The sequence below is a fragment of the Anser cygnoides genome, chromosome 7, assembly GCF_040182565.1.
Source record: "Anser cygnoides isolate HZ-2024a breed goose chromosome 7, Taihu_goose_T2T_genome, whole genome shotgun sequence".
NCBI classification, from domain to species: domain Eukaryota; kingdom Metazoa; phylum Chordata; class Aves; order Anseriformes; family Anatidae; genus Anser; species Anser cygnoides.
The window spans coordinates 29,932,178-29,951,221 of NC_089879.1; the positions used below are offsets into that span (position 1 = coordinate 29,932,178).

The window sequence follows — 19,044 nt, forward strand, 5'->3', positions numbered from 1 at the left end:
CATAAGTAAACATTAAGACTTTGGAGATTTTTTTTCTTATGGGATCAAGTTAAACTTCCTTACACACGTCAAGACCTTGACCAGGTTACCAAGTATATGATGGCCTTGCTGTAGCGATCAATTACTTAAGGTATATTTTGATGGTATGCATTAGATGCTTTAACGAACATGGAAAGCCAAACATTTCACCCTTATGTGCCTTTGTAAACAGCACTTTTATTCCTTATGTAAGACAATAACAGCCTAAGACAGAGAGAAAGCGGAAAGCCAAAACACCAGTTTGCAAACTGATCAAAGTTTAAAAAAAAAGTCTTCCACAAATATTAGGGTATGGACTTGAATTAATCATCCAAAATACAGAAACAGCTTTGAAATCTCAATCCATACATCTGAAGCGACATGTGCAAAATAATGGTGAGCTGACTTGACTTTGATCAGGGACTATCAAAGGGTTTCAGTGGAGTTAAGCCTATAAGACCCATTGAAACTGAAGAGTTGGGAGAAATCAAATGTTTCAGGCCCAATCATAGCATCAGTTTTTACTTCCCTACTCTCCCACCCCTCCTTCTAGTCTGTCAGAATACTTGAACTATTTCTTTCCAGTCCTTGAAAAAACAGTGACATCTAAACATAATCAACACGTGCCATTGCTCACTCAATAATGACTTAATAAGCCCATCAAAAGTAAAGCCAGGTGAGTAATGGTAATTATTTCCAATTAATTACTTCAAATCAAAAGCAAAATTAAATTTTAATGTTTGTTTCTAAGTGTGAATGCCTTCAATTTGCCACTCACTGAATAGTCATTTCAACTTCTTCTACGAGTATAATACTGACCAGCCATGTTAAACACAATCTTATGCATTTCCCAACAAAATGAACTACGTATCCTCATTTCTAATGCAAGTTTTGATGAAAAATCGACTAAAAAAAATAAATCTGATCGCTATGTTCCTGTGGGGAGGGAAGGAAGGAAGAAGCCTCCAGAAACATCAGAAACTTTAGAAGAAAATTTTTTTCCTCAATACATTGTTCTGTTATCTGCTCATCAAGTGCCACATATACAGAAGCTTTGTCTTTGAGAAAATAAACACTTCCTATGAGAAAAAAGCTAGTTTTTCCCCTTAGACTTTACAGAGATCTAAAAGAGTTGTTCCTTTTGTCTAACTTCTACTCTTAACACCTGTTACAACAGCTTAAGGTCATCAGAAAGCCCAAGCTGCCCCAGTGGGTGCCAGGGCACAGCCTGCTACTGTAACACTGCATCTTACCACACACCTTCAGTTAAAACAAAAACCTGAGATCTTAGCTCAAAACTCAGCTGTGCAATTTTTGGCCAGGGGAACCACACCTTGTATCTTGCTCTATGCACACTGGATTTGCGAGCCAGGGTCAGTGCACAGCAGACAGGGTTTGTATCCTCCATCAGGGCCATCTCCTTCCCCTCGCTGTTCATGCACTTGTCCTGCTGATGTTCAAGTCTGCCTCTTGCAAACAGAAGCTGCCTCCACCCACGCCTGGTGGCTTTTGCTGCTCTCCCTGCCTTCAGGAGGAGAGCATTCTGCTTCCGCAGTCCTCCCCAAATGGGGAGGAGGGTTTCCTCTGAAGAGCCACACAAGTAGAGGGATTAAGAGATAAAGACTAATTCAAGTGATAGCTTAATTTAACACTTTACATTTCACATGCTTTCACTGTCTCCTGTTTGAGTCCTTAATATAAGGTTTAATATACTTTTTGTGGCACTTAATACTGTGGAACTAAGCAGGCTTTATAACCAAGGGCCTGGGACTCGCTAAGCTGTTTAACATCCAGGCTAGTGCTGGAGGATACGTCTTTTTACAGCCTCATAGTTATGTACCTGCACCACTCTAGAGTGCAGATCTTTGAGATCTCTGTCCTGTCTTAGCACACCAACACCATTTTCTGGCTGTGGTATCTCAGCCATCAGAAGTGCCCCTCGTCCCCAGCACCCAGCATTTGCTGCATGCTAGAGGTAGACTTCTACTTTCAAAAAATGTAGGGCTTGCCTCACACAGAGCTCTACAGTGCCCAGAGCACAGATTTTTTTTTTTTTGCCTGTCACTGAATGTAAGGCAAGCTGCAGTCTGGAGTGAAATCTAGTTTACCATATTTACCAAGTCGCTGTATTGATATTGTTTCCTGTTCCTCTGTGGCAGATATTACAAGCATGTGGACAAGACAACCCTTCCTGATCCAAATGGTTTGCTCCATTTGAAAGCATGTTTCTCCGCTTGACATTTTGACATGGGTGACAGGACAATGCCAAGAATGCAAATGTGCAACAGGAAACTGTTCACATCCTGTAAAAGTGGTGGCTAAACGCTGCACAGCCAGTCACTGCCCAGAAGAGATGGGCAGTCCCACCTCAACACAGGACAGGAAATCAAGCAGCAGGGACTCAGCAGCCCACAGCCCAAGCTGCTTAATGTGCCAGGATCAGCCTGACCCAAACATCCCACCTAGTATCATGTGGATTTTAAGACACTTTTATGAGAATAAGGTTAACTGCATGAAACAGCCTCTACATAAAACCAGGTCCATACCATGCCATGGTCTCAATTCAGCTCCTTCCCCACTTTATTTCCAGGCTCCCCCATGCTTGCTGAGGGGCACCTCCCAGCCAGGGCCAAGCTCACTCCTCTGGGATCCTTGTTAAGAGTCCCAGGACAACAAATGGGTCTGTAGGTGAGAACTGCCTGCAGCTGAAGAAACTCCCAAACCAAATCTTGCCCCCATTTCCCCACATGGTCACTGCTGTTCATGGGACACAACAGCAGGCAGGATGAGCTGGGTCACAGGACTGCAGCACCGGGTGTACCAGTTACATCCTTTGTATCCTCAACCTCATTATTTTTTTCTGGGACTAGTCCAATATAAGTCATTAAGAGCACATTAAACAGAATTGTTTTCCTGCTGAAATATAGGAAGTATGCATAAGCCTGTGATCTCTCTTCCTCGCAGATTCACCTGCATGTATGTATGCTCTTTTGTTCTTATAGTTGCACCTGAAATTTTCCTGCGCTCTAACGAGCCACTTGGAAAATAATTCCATCAGAAAACAAATGCCTTTTCTGAGAAAAAAAAAAAAAAGAGAGACAAAGTTGAAATACAGAAACTCTCAAAGTTATTTCCTTTTATGAAGGAGCAGTACTGTAGACTTCAGAAGCAGACTGATAATCAGCTAAAACTGTTTTAAAACCTCTGGTTCCATATCTCTCCACATACAGCTTCATCTACAGCACTATAACAAAACAAAAAGAAAAGGCATATTCTTCATCTTGAAAACAACTGGGGACCATGTTGTGCAAGGAGCTGTGGCTTTGCACCTGGAAACTATTCAGATGATTTCTGCAACAGAGCCACTTAGAGGGTATTATTAATCAGAAACTACCTTCTATCCCAGCCAGGCATCCAAGCAGTTGAACCTTTGGTAGAACATACAAATATTTTTTAGCCCTTTTTTGTTTGAGTTTCTTCCTTGCCGTACAACTTCCCATATCTGTGCCTATCTATGATTGTGAGAACTTATTTCCCCCAACACACAAACTTACACAGAGACAAGAACAATTAGAAATCTTGATAAGCTCTTAGAACTATAGAGCTTTGTAACTGGAGCAACAACAAAACTGAACAGCTACCGAAATACTACAGATCTTCCAATAAGACTTAGAAGAGAAACAAAAAGAGACAAGACACCTTTTTTATAGTAGCACCCCTCTGCAACATCAGATGAAGTTATTACCATTAATTGAGCCCCAAACAAGCCAAGTGATAACCTTTTACAGAGGAGAAGAGGCATTTAACTTTGTAACTGTACATTTTAAAAACAGAATTAAAAATCCATCCTTGAATCTTGACATTCAACTTGGAAAAGAATAAGTAAAAAAAAAAAAAAGGAAAAAACAGAAAGAAGAGAACGAAGCCCCGCACATCACTTGCATCTGCATTAGTTACCTCATGAGCTTGGAGAGGTCACGTTGCTCCACTCGCTGCTCCCCTCCAATGCAAGTTTTTGCAAAGCAGCCCCCTTTCCCAAGGAGCACATATACCTGGCACACAAACCACACCCCCAAAACCGGGGAGCTGGAGCCCTGTGGGTAGCTTGGTGGGGCTGATTTCCTCCAGCTGCAGCCAAAGCCGGGGCCAGCCAGCAAACAGCCCACACCTGGCCCAGGTGTGCATCGCTCATCAAAGCTGATCTTCCCCACCTGAGAGAGAGCCAAGCCAAAAAACCTGGCACCACCAAACAAATAAATCCAGCTCTTAAATAATATAACAACTGTTTCTGGTAGAACAAATGCTGCTTTTATTTGTTTCCTAAAAGTTAAGGAAATAATAGTTAACTGAGGCAACTGCTTGTATGATGGAATCTCTGCTTCTGGTACAGCAATATAGCTTTGCTAGACATTTAAGACAGATGAGTTGTAACCACCCTTTCCTCCCTCCCCCTTCACCACATGGTCATTGTTACCTTATATTTTGCTTCTCTTCACAGTTTTCTTCTACCTTTCTCCTGCATTTCCCAGGGTTGCAAAAGGACGTAGATTCTTTGGGAAATTTCCAACAGGGTCCCCCAAACGTGTTGCATTTAGATCTATGTCATTATCTAGCTGTTCACAACATAAGTTCCAGTCAGCAAAGCAAAATAAAACAAAATATAAAGGTCTGAGCACTGTGGTTGTTGTGACCATCTTGGTAACTTGATTTCCTTTGAAAGGGAGGCTCTGTTTGCCACCAAGCCAACAGTTTTTAACCTTTCTTAGAGGAGATGTATACCTAAACTTGAACAGGTTTTAAGAAGAAATTTGTTCTATAAGCTATTTTGGCTTACAGTTCAAATTCAAAACCATGTTAAGTGCTCAAAATAATAATATTAATATAAGTTCCTCTTTTGGTTTCATTTTTGAGACTCAAAACATTTTCCTTCCCAGAGCTGGCACCAAATACAAGATTATGGGAAGTAGTGCTTGCAAACCCAATATTAAGAACCAAATCCTTGTATATTGAGATCCAGCCTGGTTGGTCCTTTCACTGGAGGGTTGCTGACTTACACATGAAAGAACCCAGGTTTACATGCTTTATTCTATCAGCAGACTAAGAGAAAGTGAGTTGTTTTGCTGAGCCCTCATCTACAACACAGCAGTGGCAGGTTACCAAAGCACGGCAGGTGTTGGGAATTTCACTTCGCAAGACAAGTATCGCACACGTGTAGTTGTAACTCAGCATTAAAATGTTCTATCAAGCTTCAACTCTGAAATTAAAAAGTACAGTTACTATTTTTCCATTGCAATAGAATAAACGTGGTGTACTACTAAGAAATAAAGCAATGCATCCTTCAGATTGCAAGCAGATTGATAACCAAGCAAATAGAAGAAACTGAGTCACATTTTTGTATGAAAATAAAATCATTTCTAAACTAATGGATAAATAGAACAAGACGCACTACAAGTGCTCTGCCACAGATGTCACTTTCACAGAAGTTCATCAGCAATAAAAGGAAGGTATAGGCACTCAATTTTCATTTCATATACAGCCACCTTTGCAATGTAAACATCCTTGAGGATCTGGGATATTTGGGATTAGGCATTATTCCTCTGTTTAAGCATGCACCCTCAGAGGGAAGTTCTGCTTGAAACTAAGGGCACAGCTTAGGCTTCAAAGTTTTCAGGAATTTCTGCAATTATTCTGCTTGCCAGCTATTAACAGTGAAGGGTCAGAACTGCAGGTGGTGTAAGCAAGCACAGCTCTGTGAGGGCTTTGAGCTTATGCGCATTTACATCACATGGAAATTATATTTCTCACTTCATCTGTGAATAACTGCGCATGTATATATATATGCAAGAGTGTGTGGTGAATACATATTATATAGAAAGTGAATGCTTTGATCTGTCAAAATAAAGATATAAATATAAAACAGGAGACAGAATATGGAAATCATACATTCTGCATTTACTTTGAAAACTGAAAAATTATGGGAAAGAAACACTGTTTATGTTCAAGGAGAACCTGGTGATTTACTTAAATAATCTAAAACCAAACCACCGTCACATGAAAGATTTAACAGCTTTCTGCCATGGTTGACAGGCCCAAGCTATGACTTGCTAACTTTTATATAAACAAATAATTACTAGGTAGTGTCAGAGCCATCACGGATTGTGACTTTTACAGTATAGACCCTGGTGCAGCAAAGCACTTTAAACAGTTAACTTTAAGCAACTGAATAGTCCCAGGGAGATTGGTGAGCTCACTCACCTGCTTAAAATTAGCCATATATTTAGTATGAGACCTGCATTTAACTCCATCAGTAATCAGCAAAGCACTACAACCCCCGCATAAAGCAGCTATGTTCTGTAGGGCTGGCTTACACACATGCTTAAATACTTTTCTGAGTGAGAACCATGTGGTTTGGTGCTGCAAGATTCTGATCGTCTTAGTTGTAATCCTGCAGAGCATTTAAACAGGGGATTCACAGTCTGTGCACAAAAAACAGTAGGATCCAGCATCATTTTAAAAGTTAAACCACGCTTCCAAACTTTACAGCACATGGTAAGACTGAGCTAGGAGGAGAACACTGAATATGGAGAATGTCGAAGTTAATCCCCCAAATATACTGTATTCACAATTTATTCCACAAATGCAGTTCAGTTTTAATTATTCAGCACTGTGGTTTAGACTATAACATGAAAAGGACCTAATGTATTTTGTGGAAACGATGACTCCTCAGCAAAGCAGTTTCAGGCCCCTGCTCTGTGCTTTGCATACTTTGTGGAGAAAGCATAAGGGATCGGCTTGGGCAGACGTGGACGAGTTTGTTTCCTACATGGGCACAGAGCCAGCATCAGTGGCCACACTGCTGTGCACCAGCAGCTCACCATGGATCCTCGCTGTCCAGAAGGGAAGATGTGTCTGGGTGGTCACTTTGGTGGCCAAGCAAGCTGCTCACCCCTCCGCACCCAGAAGAAGCTCGGGACAAGGGGCGATGGCCTCCTTGCGCTGGTGCTGCTGGGGAGGAAGCACCTGCTCCAGCTGAGCCCCAACTTGCATGCTTGCAGCTCCTTGCATCTCTTCTGAAACCTTAAACTGGGCATAAAAAAGAGAGAATTTTTTCCCAGCACAAATAGTTGCGTGCTTTCTCCTTTGTGTCTTTGCAGGTACCTAGGAGTGCATGGCCTTCTTGTGCAGCTCGTTCTGCCGTAACTAGTTGGTGTACACGCATGGAAGGCAGGATGAAGTCGGGGGGAAAATGTCATTTTTTTCCTGTGGCCAGAGGGTTATAAGGATAATAAGAGGAAAAAGTATGACAAAAGAGGAAGGAAAAAAATCCCAAGCTTATGTGGGCCAAGTGTCTAAATAAGATAAATCTAGTCAGCTGACTAGAGCATTACTCATTTTTAATTAGTTTGAAGCAAATAGTGCAATTTGTGCCAGGCTGCAAAATCGTGCTGTCTTCATGAGGAACCGACTTGACAAATTAATCCCTGCAAGAGTCCTCTTTCTGGAAGCTTACCATCAATAGTCCTCATTTAAACAGTATGCTGAGTATGCTCTTCCATTAGGCTGCTTTTATATCCCACTTTGATTTTTCTTCCCTACCGCTTGAACTATAAATGTAAAAATTTGGGGACTTTTATCATCTCATAAATATACCTGTTGAGTAATTATGCAAATCAAATTAGGAGCAATCAATGGAATGTTTACTTATCCAAAAGTCTGACCTAGATTGCCTGCTGACTTTCTGGGGATGTAAATGCATTTTTACCTCTGTTCAAACACAATCTTTCACCTTCATGTAAGCAGTGATTTTGCTGCACCAAGATCTACAGCCTTTTCCAAATAGCAGTGTTCTAATAAAGTGGAGAAATCCAGCTACAGAGGGAAATTGCAACATAGCTATAGGGATATTTTTGAGAAGATACTGAATTATCCCAATTCTGAATGAAAAGCAACTGATGGTCCATTAGCAACAGTGGGTGAGGAGGGGGCACATTAGAACTACTATTTGGGAAGGAAACAATGTGTTTTGGTTTTGATTCTTTTTTTTTTAGTCATATGAAATTGCACTAGTAATATTTGCAGAATGAGACATTAAATTAGCTATATATGTTGCTTTATCTTTGTCCTTTGATTTGACAAAAAAAAAAAAAAAAAGCATTTTAGAGCCATTTCTACCAAGATTATAGACATGGCCATTAGAATGTTTCTCTTTATAAAATCAACAGAAAAAAAAGAGCAGAGCTGTGCTTGTAGTCATGAGGATAGCCTTATCATTCAGGGATATGACTTCAACAGTGAGCATCACATCCATTTTGCAGCAAATTTCTTAAAAATCTCAAAGAAAGGAATGGCAGCAGAGGGCACAGTCGCTGCAGTGCCATTATCTCCTGCCTGTTCAAGCTCCCCTTTCTCTCAGTCCTGTCAGCCACTGGTTACTCCCCTTTTTCATTCGTGTATATAAGACACACACATACACAAAAAAAAAAAAAAAAAAAAAAAAAAGATCAGCTTTTTCATAACAGCTTTACCCATAACCTGAAACCTGCTATTTATCAAAGCATTTATATATATAATATACATATGCAATGACATATATATTATATATATATAAAACACAGATTAAATAAAAACAGCCCCACAGCACAGTAAACATATAAATACACGACTCAATAATCTGTGCTTAAACTTAGAAACCATGTGGAAGTTTAAATCCTTGTTAGAAGGCAAAAGTTCATTTTCATCTTTTGATTTCATCTTGGGTTTTAGTTATAATTCAGGTTTAAAATATTTGTTGCTGTTATGCTAGTACCAGCTGTTAAACTCTCCGAATGGATTGCCATCGAGAGGGTTTTGGGGAAAAGAGAGGTCTGAGCACAGCGAACTTTTCTGGCAGGAAATGGATTTTTTTTTTCCCTGAAAACAAAAAGAACAGGAAGGGAATATATGCTGAAATCCTCAGGAAAAAATAAAAAAATAAAAAAAATTATGGCCCTCAGTCCCAGTAACTGGTCTTCTTTGGCACTTGAGAACGATCACAAGTAGTTTGCCTTTTTATTCATATAGAACAAAATTTACAAAGTCATTCATACATTTTTGTTTGTTTTTTTTTCTTTTGTTTTTTACTGACTTTGAAAATTGGGAATATTCAAAATACACTTTTACCCCACTTCATTCTTTCATTATTTACATGTATATACAAGAAAAATGTAAGAGTTTCTTTTTTGTTTGTTTTAAATTTTGTATTAAAAAGCTCTGCTGGTTGTGTTACTGTTTGTTTTCATCAAATGGATGTTCCATGAGAGGGCTCCATTGCTTCTGGAATGACTCCCCCTGGCACAGACTGAAATGACATTGGGATCGGGGTTTTCACGGGACTCTGACGAAATAGTCCTCCATTTGGCGACCTGTGTTTACACTGTATGGAGGGCATGGTGGCTGAGCTGCTCAGGGGCAGCGGCAGATTGCTGCCAGAGGCAGCTGTGAGTGTCCTGCTGGCACCATGAGTTGTCTGTTCTGGTAAAAAGGTGGTGACAGAAAGTTGTGTGTTCTGGTATTCGCGTACCGGCTCCAGGGTCTGAGCTGGCTGCATGCCACCAATCTCCAGGGCTGAGATTTCGATGGACGCCGGAGAGATCTGCTTGTGGGCTATGTCTTCATCGATTAAACTGTTCATGCGTCTATGGACCTGCTCCAGGTTCACTTCTTTATCCTAGTGAGGAAGAGACCAGAACAATCAGTTCAGACACAAGTACCTTTCATGTCTGCCCCTCTATCCACCCTGTGTGTGATGGGAGCTGCTGGTTACTCATTAGATCGCTTCGATTTCATCTGTGCCTGTGCAAAACCTCAAAGTCTATCCAACGTCTCCAGCTGAGAAACACATGCTGAAGAAAACACCAGCTCAATCTCAACCTGCAAAACCCACTGATGTTCTCAAAGCCATCCTCCTTGGAGGTAAAATGACATCTCTGGTTCAGCCAACAGGAGCTGGCAGCAGGGACCAGCACATCCCACAAGCCCTTAGCTCACTTTGCACAAGCCCAGGATAAAAGCCTCTGGGAGGCAAACAAGCGAGCCAGAGAGCAGCCTGCTGGCTTGTAACCCCAGGGCAGCTCAACACTCCTCTAGCTGCAGTGCACTTTGTAAGGATTACATCAGTGCGACACCGTGCACAGCCTAGCTGGTTCCCGGGTATTTGCTTCTTGTGCCAAAATCTACTGGCCAGGGGTTGTGGTGGTGCAGAAGTCTTCCCTTCCCAGTAGGGAGGCATGTGTCACCTACCTGGCAAGGACAATGGACCTCCTGGAAGGGCACTGAGATGGAGACCTACTCTGGGAGCCCTGAGGAGGGGAGCGCTCAGCTGTGTTTTGGACAGCTGTGTGACTGACAACAAGCTGTCATTCTGACACCTCATCTGGTACAAGTTTAGGTCTGTGGTCAGTGCTTGGGAAAGCAATGCTGGTCTTTAGAAAATGCATTGCTATCCTGAGAGAATGAGTCACCTAACGCTCCCAGAGAGGTCTCCTCACGGGACTTTCGGCACCACTTGCCAAACATTTTAGCTTCCAGGAGGAAACACGGCCAAAGAAGCTGTCTTTAAAACTTGAAGCAGCAAAGACCTACAGCTGCTGTTTATCTCTTCAGTGTGGTATGCAGGAAGCCCAAAATGGAAAGCAACAAAACTGGCAGGGTAAAGTCACCCACCTGGGATGCTGTTATGACTGAATTTTAATAGCTAGCAGTGCATTGCAAATAAAAAGGTATTATATCATTTCTCTATATTTCATAAAGCACAGCTGTGATCTGCAGTTGTAGTTATTTGATGCAACATACGACAGAGTAGCAGCAAAGCATCCATAAAAGCCCAACAGGCCTGGAACCAGAGGCATCCCTTGCTCTGACAAACTGCAGTGGGCAGCCAGCAAAATCCCAGGCTAGGAAATGGGACTACCCGAAACTTTTCTGTTCCAGTAATCCCTGACTGCCAACAGGTCTACATAGTCCTAGCTGCTTAAACCCAACACCAGTAGCCTTAAAGACGCTCCTGTTCGTGCCAAAAGCTAGGCTCTGGGAACAGAGCAGTCTGCAGTGTCAGTGCCAGCCACTCCTCGTGATCTTTTACTGCTACCTTTCAGGTGGGGCACAGCAAATTACAGTATTATTCCAGTGTCATCCACTTCTTTGCAACTTTGCCTTCACCCTTAAATTGACACATGAATTAGCTCCAAAGCCCTTGATTTCAGCCAATAACAAATACAGATTTGATTCTCGCCTTGTGGTTTAAAACCACTTCTACGTTACTCAGGAACCATTGGATTTGTTGATCTCTGCATGGGTTTAGAAAAGAATTAGCATTACATGATGATGAACCCAAACCTCTGTCCTCAGCTTTGGCTAAATCCCCATTGATTTCAAGTGGAGTACAATTGTTCAACAATTACAAGGCTGAGCAGCAGTTTTCACTTCCCTTCTTAATCAGTGGAATGAGGGTTCCTGTTTCATTTCCATAAAAAAATCACTAAACTCCCTGTGTGGCTCCCCAGAATGTTGGCAATATTATCTGCCTCACCAGAGGAACACATACAGACCATATTTTTTAATGCTGCTTTTTCAGCAAAATCTTCTAATCAACTAATTTTGAATTAGGGAAAATCAATGGCAAATAAATAAAAACTTTTGTGGCAGAAAGGGCCTAGACAATACTTGACTAGAGAGATGGTACGGCTGTGTTAAGTCCTTTTTACCAACCTGGCATGTCAGGCTCCTTATTCTATAAGTTAGACAATGCACTAAGCTGACAGTAATGCAGAAGCTCCTTCATGAACTCCATAGCTAGGTAAATTAAGGATTTGTGATATACTGGCCAGAGTATTACATGGATTTCATTATAGACTTTATGCATCTCGACTTCTTGAAGTAAAACTGTGGACTGGGGGCAAAAGTAGGAAGTGTTCTTACATTATCCCCAGCTGGGACTAAGGGCTCGACCTCCGTGGGCAGGTTCGTTTTGTGCAGCATCTCGCCAGGTACTTTTGTGTTTTCTTTATCTGTCTACCAACAAAAGCCTGCGGCAAAGTCCTGCTTATCTGCAAAGTTTGGCTATCGCAGTGTCTGATGACATCTATGTCTAAGGAAGCTAACTCCCAGAAGCCCGTCATGTGGTGCTTCTTCAGGTCCTCTGTTCTACACTTCCTTTTCTCAGAAATGCTGCTCACTTTGATTTAGACTCCTAGGTTTGCACTCCAGTTATCTGGGACCCATTTTCTTGCCAATCCGCTACTACAAGAAAAGAAAAAGTAGAGAATTCAGGTTGGAACTGCACAAATACTAGAGGAACAAATTTTCCTAAATAAGACTTTGGAGAAACGTTCATGACTCATTTGCATTTTTATGAGCTTTTACCAAATACTAATGCTTTCTTCAGATCATTTCGAGTGAAAATATACATCAACATTTTATTGGTATTTGTATTTTTTGATGGCAAGGATATCCTCAGTGCATTCCATCCTGCTTTGCTATGGGAACAGAAGTAATGCGACTGGGATAACTAGCCAAGCCGGGGGAATGGTGCAGCTCCAGTATTTGCAACACGCAGTTATCAACTGTTTGCCAAGGAAAAACACGTTAGTGAATGAAGTGCACTCCTCTTTTGGAGCATCTGTGCACAATATGTCATAAAATTCAAAGAATTAATCCTTGTATATATTTAGCTTAGCTTTTTTGAGATATAAAGAGCCACAGATGAGATGCTCTTTATAGACATCTCCTGCTTCAGACCAGAGGGGTTATTAATTTTCATACCATTTGGAAGTGTCCCTCTGTTAGCCTAACAGAGTTACCCTCCCTTCCTCTCTATGCAGTCCAGCCCAGAAATGGAATTGCTCAGAAATGGTGCGTTTGCAGTTGCATAACATTTCACAATATAAACATAAGTTTATACAAGTGAAACACAGACATCACTTTTGATCTACTACAGAACACTTCATAAATTAAGTAGAGAAGTAAATGCTGGGGATTATTTTTTAGGAGGTAGGTAGGGGTAGAGATTTCATTTGCCTACTTCTAACTCTATTCAGCACTAAGGACAACTTTCTGGCCTTATTAAGATCAGGGAAAAAAAAAATAAAGGCTTCCAAGAGCCCAGAAGTTCACATTATTTCTTCTTTCTGTTACTAAAATAAAATGTTTGTAAAGGTTAAGGAAAACAACTCTGTCTCTGAGGAATAATAAAAAAACGTTTTAAAGGTTCTTCCATTTTTCTTTGTCTTATTAGATGAAGAGCAGCTAAATAACAAAATGTCAAGCTTGGTATGAAACTGTCTTAATGTTGAGAGAATGATTTTTCAAAAAGTAAAGATTAGAAACACCTGAAAAGATTAGTTTCTCCTTGCATAATTGAAGACTCCCTTGAATCCTAGGATTTCCAGAATGGAAGGTGTTGTGATAGCTTAATTTGACAAGTGAAGCTTGCAGAATTTGTAAATTCTGTAAACCTCATCTTTTTCCTTTATTGGTCTCCTGGAAAATTCAATAATAAAACATATGCTACAGAAAAGTAACAAGATAAACAAAAAGGGTTAAGAGGTAATAAAGCCAAACAAACAAATCTAAAAAGTTATGACATTCTGTATTCCCCCTTACTTTTAGTTCTATAATTCTTATTAAAAATGAGCCATTTGTTATAACCTTAAAACCCTTAGTTAGCTGGCATTTTTTTTCCTGAAGCTTTGTCATCTTAATTGTGAAATGGTAATGTAGCATTGCAAAAGATTCCAAACTTTCTGATGCTGCAACTGTTCTCATCAACTGTTGCATCTCTGTGGCAAAATTAAGGAATTGAAATTATTAAATCAGTATAAATTAGCACATTGAGGCTTGGAGCTAGGGAATGGCAGAGGTACCAGATCTGGCAGCTGGAAGGGAAAAGCTGGAACTAACGAGGAGGTTTGTGTGCTGGTTTTCCAGTGCAGAGCCTTCCCTGGCCAGAGGCAGCTCCCTGCAGGAAGCATTGCTGCTTCTCTTCACAAACGTTTCTGGCTCCAGCTCCAGCTCATTCTCTTTCAGAGATGAATGACTGAGCTCCAAACCTAATACTTCAGTGTCTGGGGCAGGCACATTACTGAAGGTTTCTTTTCTCTCTCTCTCTCTCTCTCTCTTTTTTTTTTTCACTTAATATGCAAAACTTAGTTAATATTATAAATATGTCACCTCTCTGATGTTTCATGCCAATTCAACGTCACTTTTCATATATAGTTATTGGATAAATGTATATGGTTCTGTTGCCAAAAGGAGATCAAATATTTTTCCTTTGCTGCCTTCATAATTCTATTTTCAATATTAATGTTATGCTACAAATAGATCAGTTGAAGAAGTTAATCAGTAAAAGGAAGAAAAAAATATCACGTGTAAGGAAAATGAATTATAAACACAGGCTTATCCTTCTCCAGCTTAAGGAAAACAGCTACCCAAACATTGCTTCTGGTCAGGAAATTATCTTATTCATAAATACCAATTTAAATGTCATTCTTCCCCAACGAGTTTGAGTTCCGTAAGGGCAAATGAAGGGCATGTTTCTGATACATCCTAAGCACTTGATCCTGAGCGACAGGTTCAATGGTCTATGACTGACAGCAGGAGCACGCTGTGGCAAGTGTCTGCATGGATTTGAAGGATGCTTACCTGAATTATCTAAAAACAACTAGCTCTGCACAACAGTGACTGCAAGAAACTGTGACTGCCTATCAGAGCTAACTAAGTTTGGCTTTATCATGCAGAGAGAAATTATGGCAAGATAAAAAAGCTGATAGGATGACTTAAAGTGTAATCACTGTATTTTCTATTTTATTTTCTGTGACTTCTGACAGTGGGCTCTGTGAAAAGCGTGTGGGCAGTCAGATTAAAAGAACGTGAAACTACTTGGGAGATTTGGAGTCAGTTAACCTCAAATTCTAGAGACTCTAGAGAGAGTTGATGAAGTAGTTTCAGTAGGGCCAAATGCACAGAGTGGATATCTGGAGAAATTTAATGCTAGAACTATTCCAAAACTGTGATGAACCACGTCTGCACCCCACACATGCAAATTAAACCACAACAGACTAGAGGATAAGTATAAGACTGATGATCCTGACCCTAAATATCAAGCACACACACACACACAAACAAATAAAACAAACATAGCCAATAGGGGCAGGCAGGCACATACATGGAGGGACTACCATGAATGTGCTGATACCTCCCGGTCAGATGCAGATAACTGTGCCAAGTATTAAAAAAAGCCTGTTAATGCAGTTCTTAATAAGGCTCAGGAGATATGCTGAAAATAGTGCTTGAGATCTTTTAGAGCAATATAGTCTTAATCACCAATTACAGAACATTTCTGTTTTGTTTGGTTGTTTCTGTCCTGGGTGACAATATTAAGGATAATCTTTGAGTGGATGAAACCAAACCAAGAGTTAAATGTTAACAATGCATTTTCATTCTGTGAAAGAACTATTTTAGAAAATTAGGCAATTTTGTAAATAGGACTGGGGTTCAAAAGTGGAGTCAAGCCCCAGCCTCAGACAGACATCCCCTCTTGTGACCTTGGCCAGGTCAGAGGCCAGTCCCTTTCCCATCCATGTAGCAACACCTCTTAACCCATATGCATACGTGGAAGATACAAGCATCAGTGGTCATGATAGACAGAATGACGGAAGGCACACATGTACCCAGCTACGCAGGAAGGAAGTTTCTGGGACACTTCCATGAACAGACAGGCAAACTGCATAACTGAAAAACAAAGCAGAGAAATAAAAGCAAAACAGGGAGGTTTCCCCACTCAGGTGCCCACCGGCTATTCTCTCAGCTCAGTATGGAAACTGACAGCTCCACCCAGCTCCCAGCCTCTGTTTGGTGTGGTTCAGACATCATCGACTCAAACATTTAGCTTGTTAAAGAGAAATGAAGAGGCAGCAGCTCCCCATTTGTTTAAGAAAAGACTTATTTTAAAATGCTGTATTCATAGAGGGTCATTATCATCGCTTTCAGCTGCAACTACTGCATACGTAGAACTGTAATTTTATTTTTTTCTGTGAGGTTGCGACAAAGTGGCAAAACCAGACATAACTGGCTTTCTCAGGAAGAAAAAGCAGTGAAGATATAAGTAATAGATGTGCTGCAAAACAATGACAACACAGTACGGTGTTATATAATACAAATAGCCCCCCTTTTTAATACAAATCTCTTTGCCATAGTCATTATTTTTAGAGATTCTACAGTCGACAATGCAGTGAAATGCAGACAGATGTGTAAACAGATGCAGCGATGATGTATGTTTGCTGTCATTAATTTAACACAGGCAACTGACCTAGTCAAACAGCACTTAATGTTACATAAAATTTGCAGAGTGGTTTCTGAGTGTACTCTGCTAGATGCTGGTTTGACCATAACAATATCTTATGAGAAATAAGTACAGATGCGCCTCAAGAGTCTACTTGAAAGCGTACTTTTATAAATAGGCCCAATTCTGTAATCAGGCTTCTGGTGGAAACAATACCATGGATTTTAAATAAGCAATTAAGTAAGCTATCATCCATAAAACAGCCGTTAGAAGAATGTATTGAGACTGACATTGGTTGAGGTCCAGTAGACTGTTATCCAATTGAAAGAATAAAATAAATTAGAGAGTTTTGCAAAATATTAATTTCAATTGATGAGTAATCATCTTCAATGAAATAAAACTTCATAAAAAATATGTAGAAGAGGCTACCTTATTCACTAAGAGGTGCTCTCCTTCACCAGAGAGCAGAAATTCTATTATGAAGGGACAGAAATATTCTTTCCCTGTGTGTAAACCTGAAAAAAATAAATTTAGGAATACTACAAAGATGATGTAAATGTGATAGAAAAATCCTTCAGATACATTGCCAAATTTCATTCCCACCTTCCTACAGCCAAAAAATACCTATAATTAGTAAAACTAAGAAACTTTTAACAAAAAGCCAAAGACCAATGAAGTGGCAGTGACTTGCTACAGAACTGCTGTTGCAGCAAGGAGTTTCATGAAGTAGCCCACATCTTTCCACACTCACCTTGTCCCCCTTGCTCAGGGCGGCTTCGTTTAACCTACAACCACATCTAGCCAGGGAACTAATTCTGAAGATGGTTACAACTGTCCCATAGTCTGGGCCTGTAAGCTTTGGCCAGGAGGGGAGTAAGTTCCCCACCAAGCCACCGCAGCACGTGATGCACACCAATTTAAACTAGCTGAACATCTTATTATTTTTTTTTCTTCCTTTTCAACTGCAACCTCATTATACAGCACAGTGTGAATAAATATGGAGGAAAGAGTACCAATGGCACATCTGTTACAAATTAGGTAACGGCAGGTAGACCCCTAGTCTCTTTCAATGACCTACTCCCATATTCGGTGTAATCCATGAGCTAAGTGCAATTACACAGAAATAGTGGCTAGTCCTCACAACCAACAGCAGACTCAAACCCAGAAGGTAAGAGGCTGCGATAGCATCCTCATTCGTTAATACAGAAGGGGACATTTAACATCATGCTGAAGTATTCAAGCTTTAAAATCCTTACCAAACTTGGTTCACAAGCATTAGAAGCCGGTAACTACAAAGAAAATGAATGACTGGTTCACATTATACGGATGTTTCCACAGTTTTCATGAGGTTCAAAATAAATGGATATAAGAGAATGCACAGAACAATTTTCCAACACAAGCAGCAAAATGCAGTAGTGAATGAATGCTGTAAGCATGCCAATGTCTCTGCAAAGGAACTCTTTTTTAGGAGAAAGCACATGGGGAAACCTTTACTGTGTACACTCCGCATATATTATAGTTACAGGCATTTACAACAACACAAAGATCAGGTTCAAGGGGACTTCCAGGGAGAGGTAATGATGAGGAGAAAACTAGCAAGGATTCATCTGTGCAGGCATTTTCAACAACAAACCAATTATCTGTATGTTTATTATAAATTCTCACCATACTTCTGAGGCCCAGCCTCACATCATTGGCCATCTCCAGACAGAAAGGGAAAGGAAGATGTGGGGAGAAAAAGAAGGATCAAAACAGTGAGGCTAACAGTATATTTAATATTTCACTCTTTTTAGCAAACATATACTTATTACTTGTTATACTTCTGGTTTGAAATAGCAAATTCTAGGCACTGCAACCAAACAGGATTTTCCTTGAAGATGGTGGTGGTTTCAGAATTCAACTACGACATCAGAAAATCACCCCGTGAGATGACAGATTATTCTTTTACAAAGTAAAGATTAAGTTCACCAACATTCTGTTCCAAAACTCACTAAAAAATAAGGTGATTCTTTACATTCTTTTACACAATTTTTAAATGCTAAATTATTATCTAGTTCATAAAGGAAATAATTTTTCACTCCATTGAGCCCAAAACAAAGCAGTGCTACCCTTTACCAGTCTGATTTATGCTACTGGAACATCAGACATAACACATTGGTCACCATCCTTCTTCACCATTCTAGCCTAGTCAAATGCAAATCTCAAAAATTCCCACTCTTCCTATCATGCCACAGTACCAGAGAGATGTGGCACAGGAGACACAAGCAGTTGCTTCTGCAACCCTCTTGGTGCCCAGCAACAGTTGCCTTGCAAAGCCTCTCCTCCTCCACTTCAGCTACGTGAAAGCCTTAGAAAACTATTACTCCTGACTATCAGTCGTGTATTTTACTTTAAAACTATTTTTTAAAGGTTTCTGCATCCCCATTGAGGACATATTTTGGAAACAGCCCAAGCTCCTATTTCAATATGAGAAAAGAAATGGACAAATCATTAGATAGCTCAGCATATTGAAAATCTGTCCAGCGGTGTTCCAACAGAGAAATCCCAGATAATGAATACTTCTGAAAAAAAATACCACTTGTTATGTTGAGCAAAAAGATCTATTCTCCACAATAGTAGCACTTGGGTTTCTTTAATATTTTTCTAATATTGAGAATAGGAAACAGGTTATTTCAGGTATTATAAGAATGATTAATTTCAATGGACAAATA

At 40.2% G+C, this 19,044-nt stretch overlaps 1 protein-coding gene across 12 annotated transcripts in view; it reads right to left on the bottom strand.

Moving 5' to 3' along the window:
* GRID1 (glutamate ionotropic receptor delta type subunit 1) overlaps positions 1–19,044 on the bottom strand; it is a 699,294-nt gene that overhangs the window by 87,073 nt on the left and 593,177 nt on the right. For 7 of the 12 annotated variants that reach the window (XM_067000680.1, XM_067000677.1, XM_067000675.1 and 4 more), the window contains one exon: positions 9,043–9,724. In XM_067000680.1, the coding sequence (XP_066856781.1) occupies positions 9,296–9,724 (429 nt within the window). In that variant the 3' untranslated portion in view covers positions 9,043–9,295. Of the gene's footprint in view, positions 1–3,975; positions 9,725–12,045; positions 12,295–19,044 lie in introns of those variants that run through there. The other 5 variants (XM_067000674.1, XM_067000673.1, XM_067000686.1 and 2 more) reach the window with 3 other exon arrangements.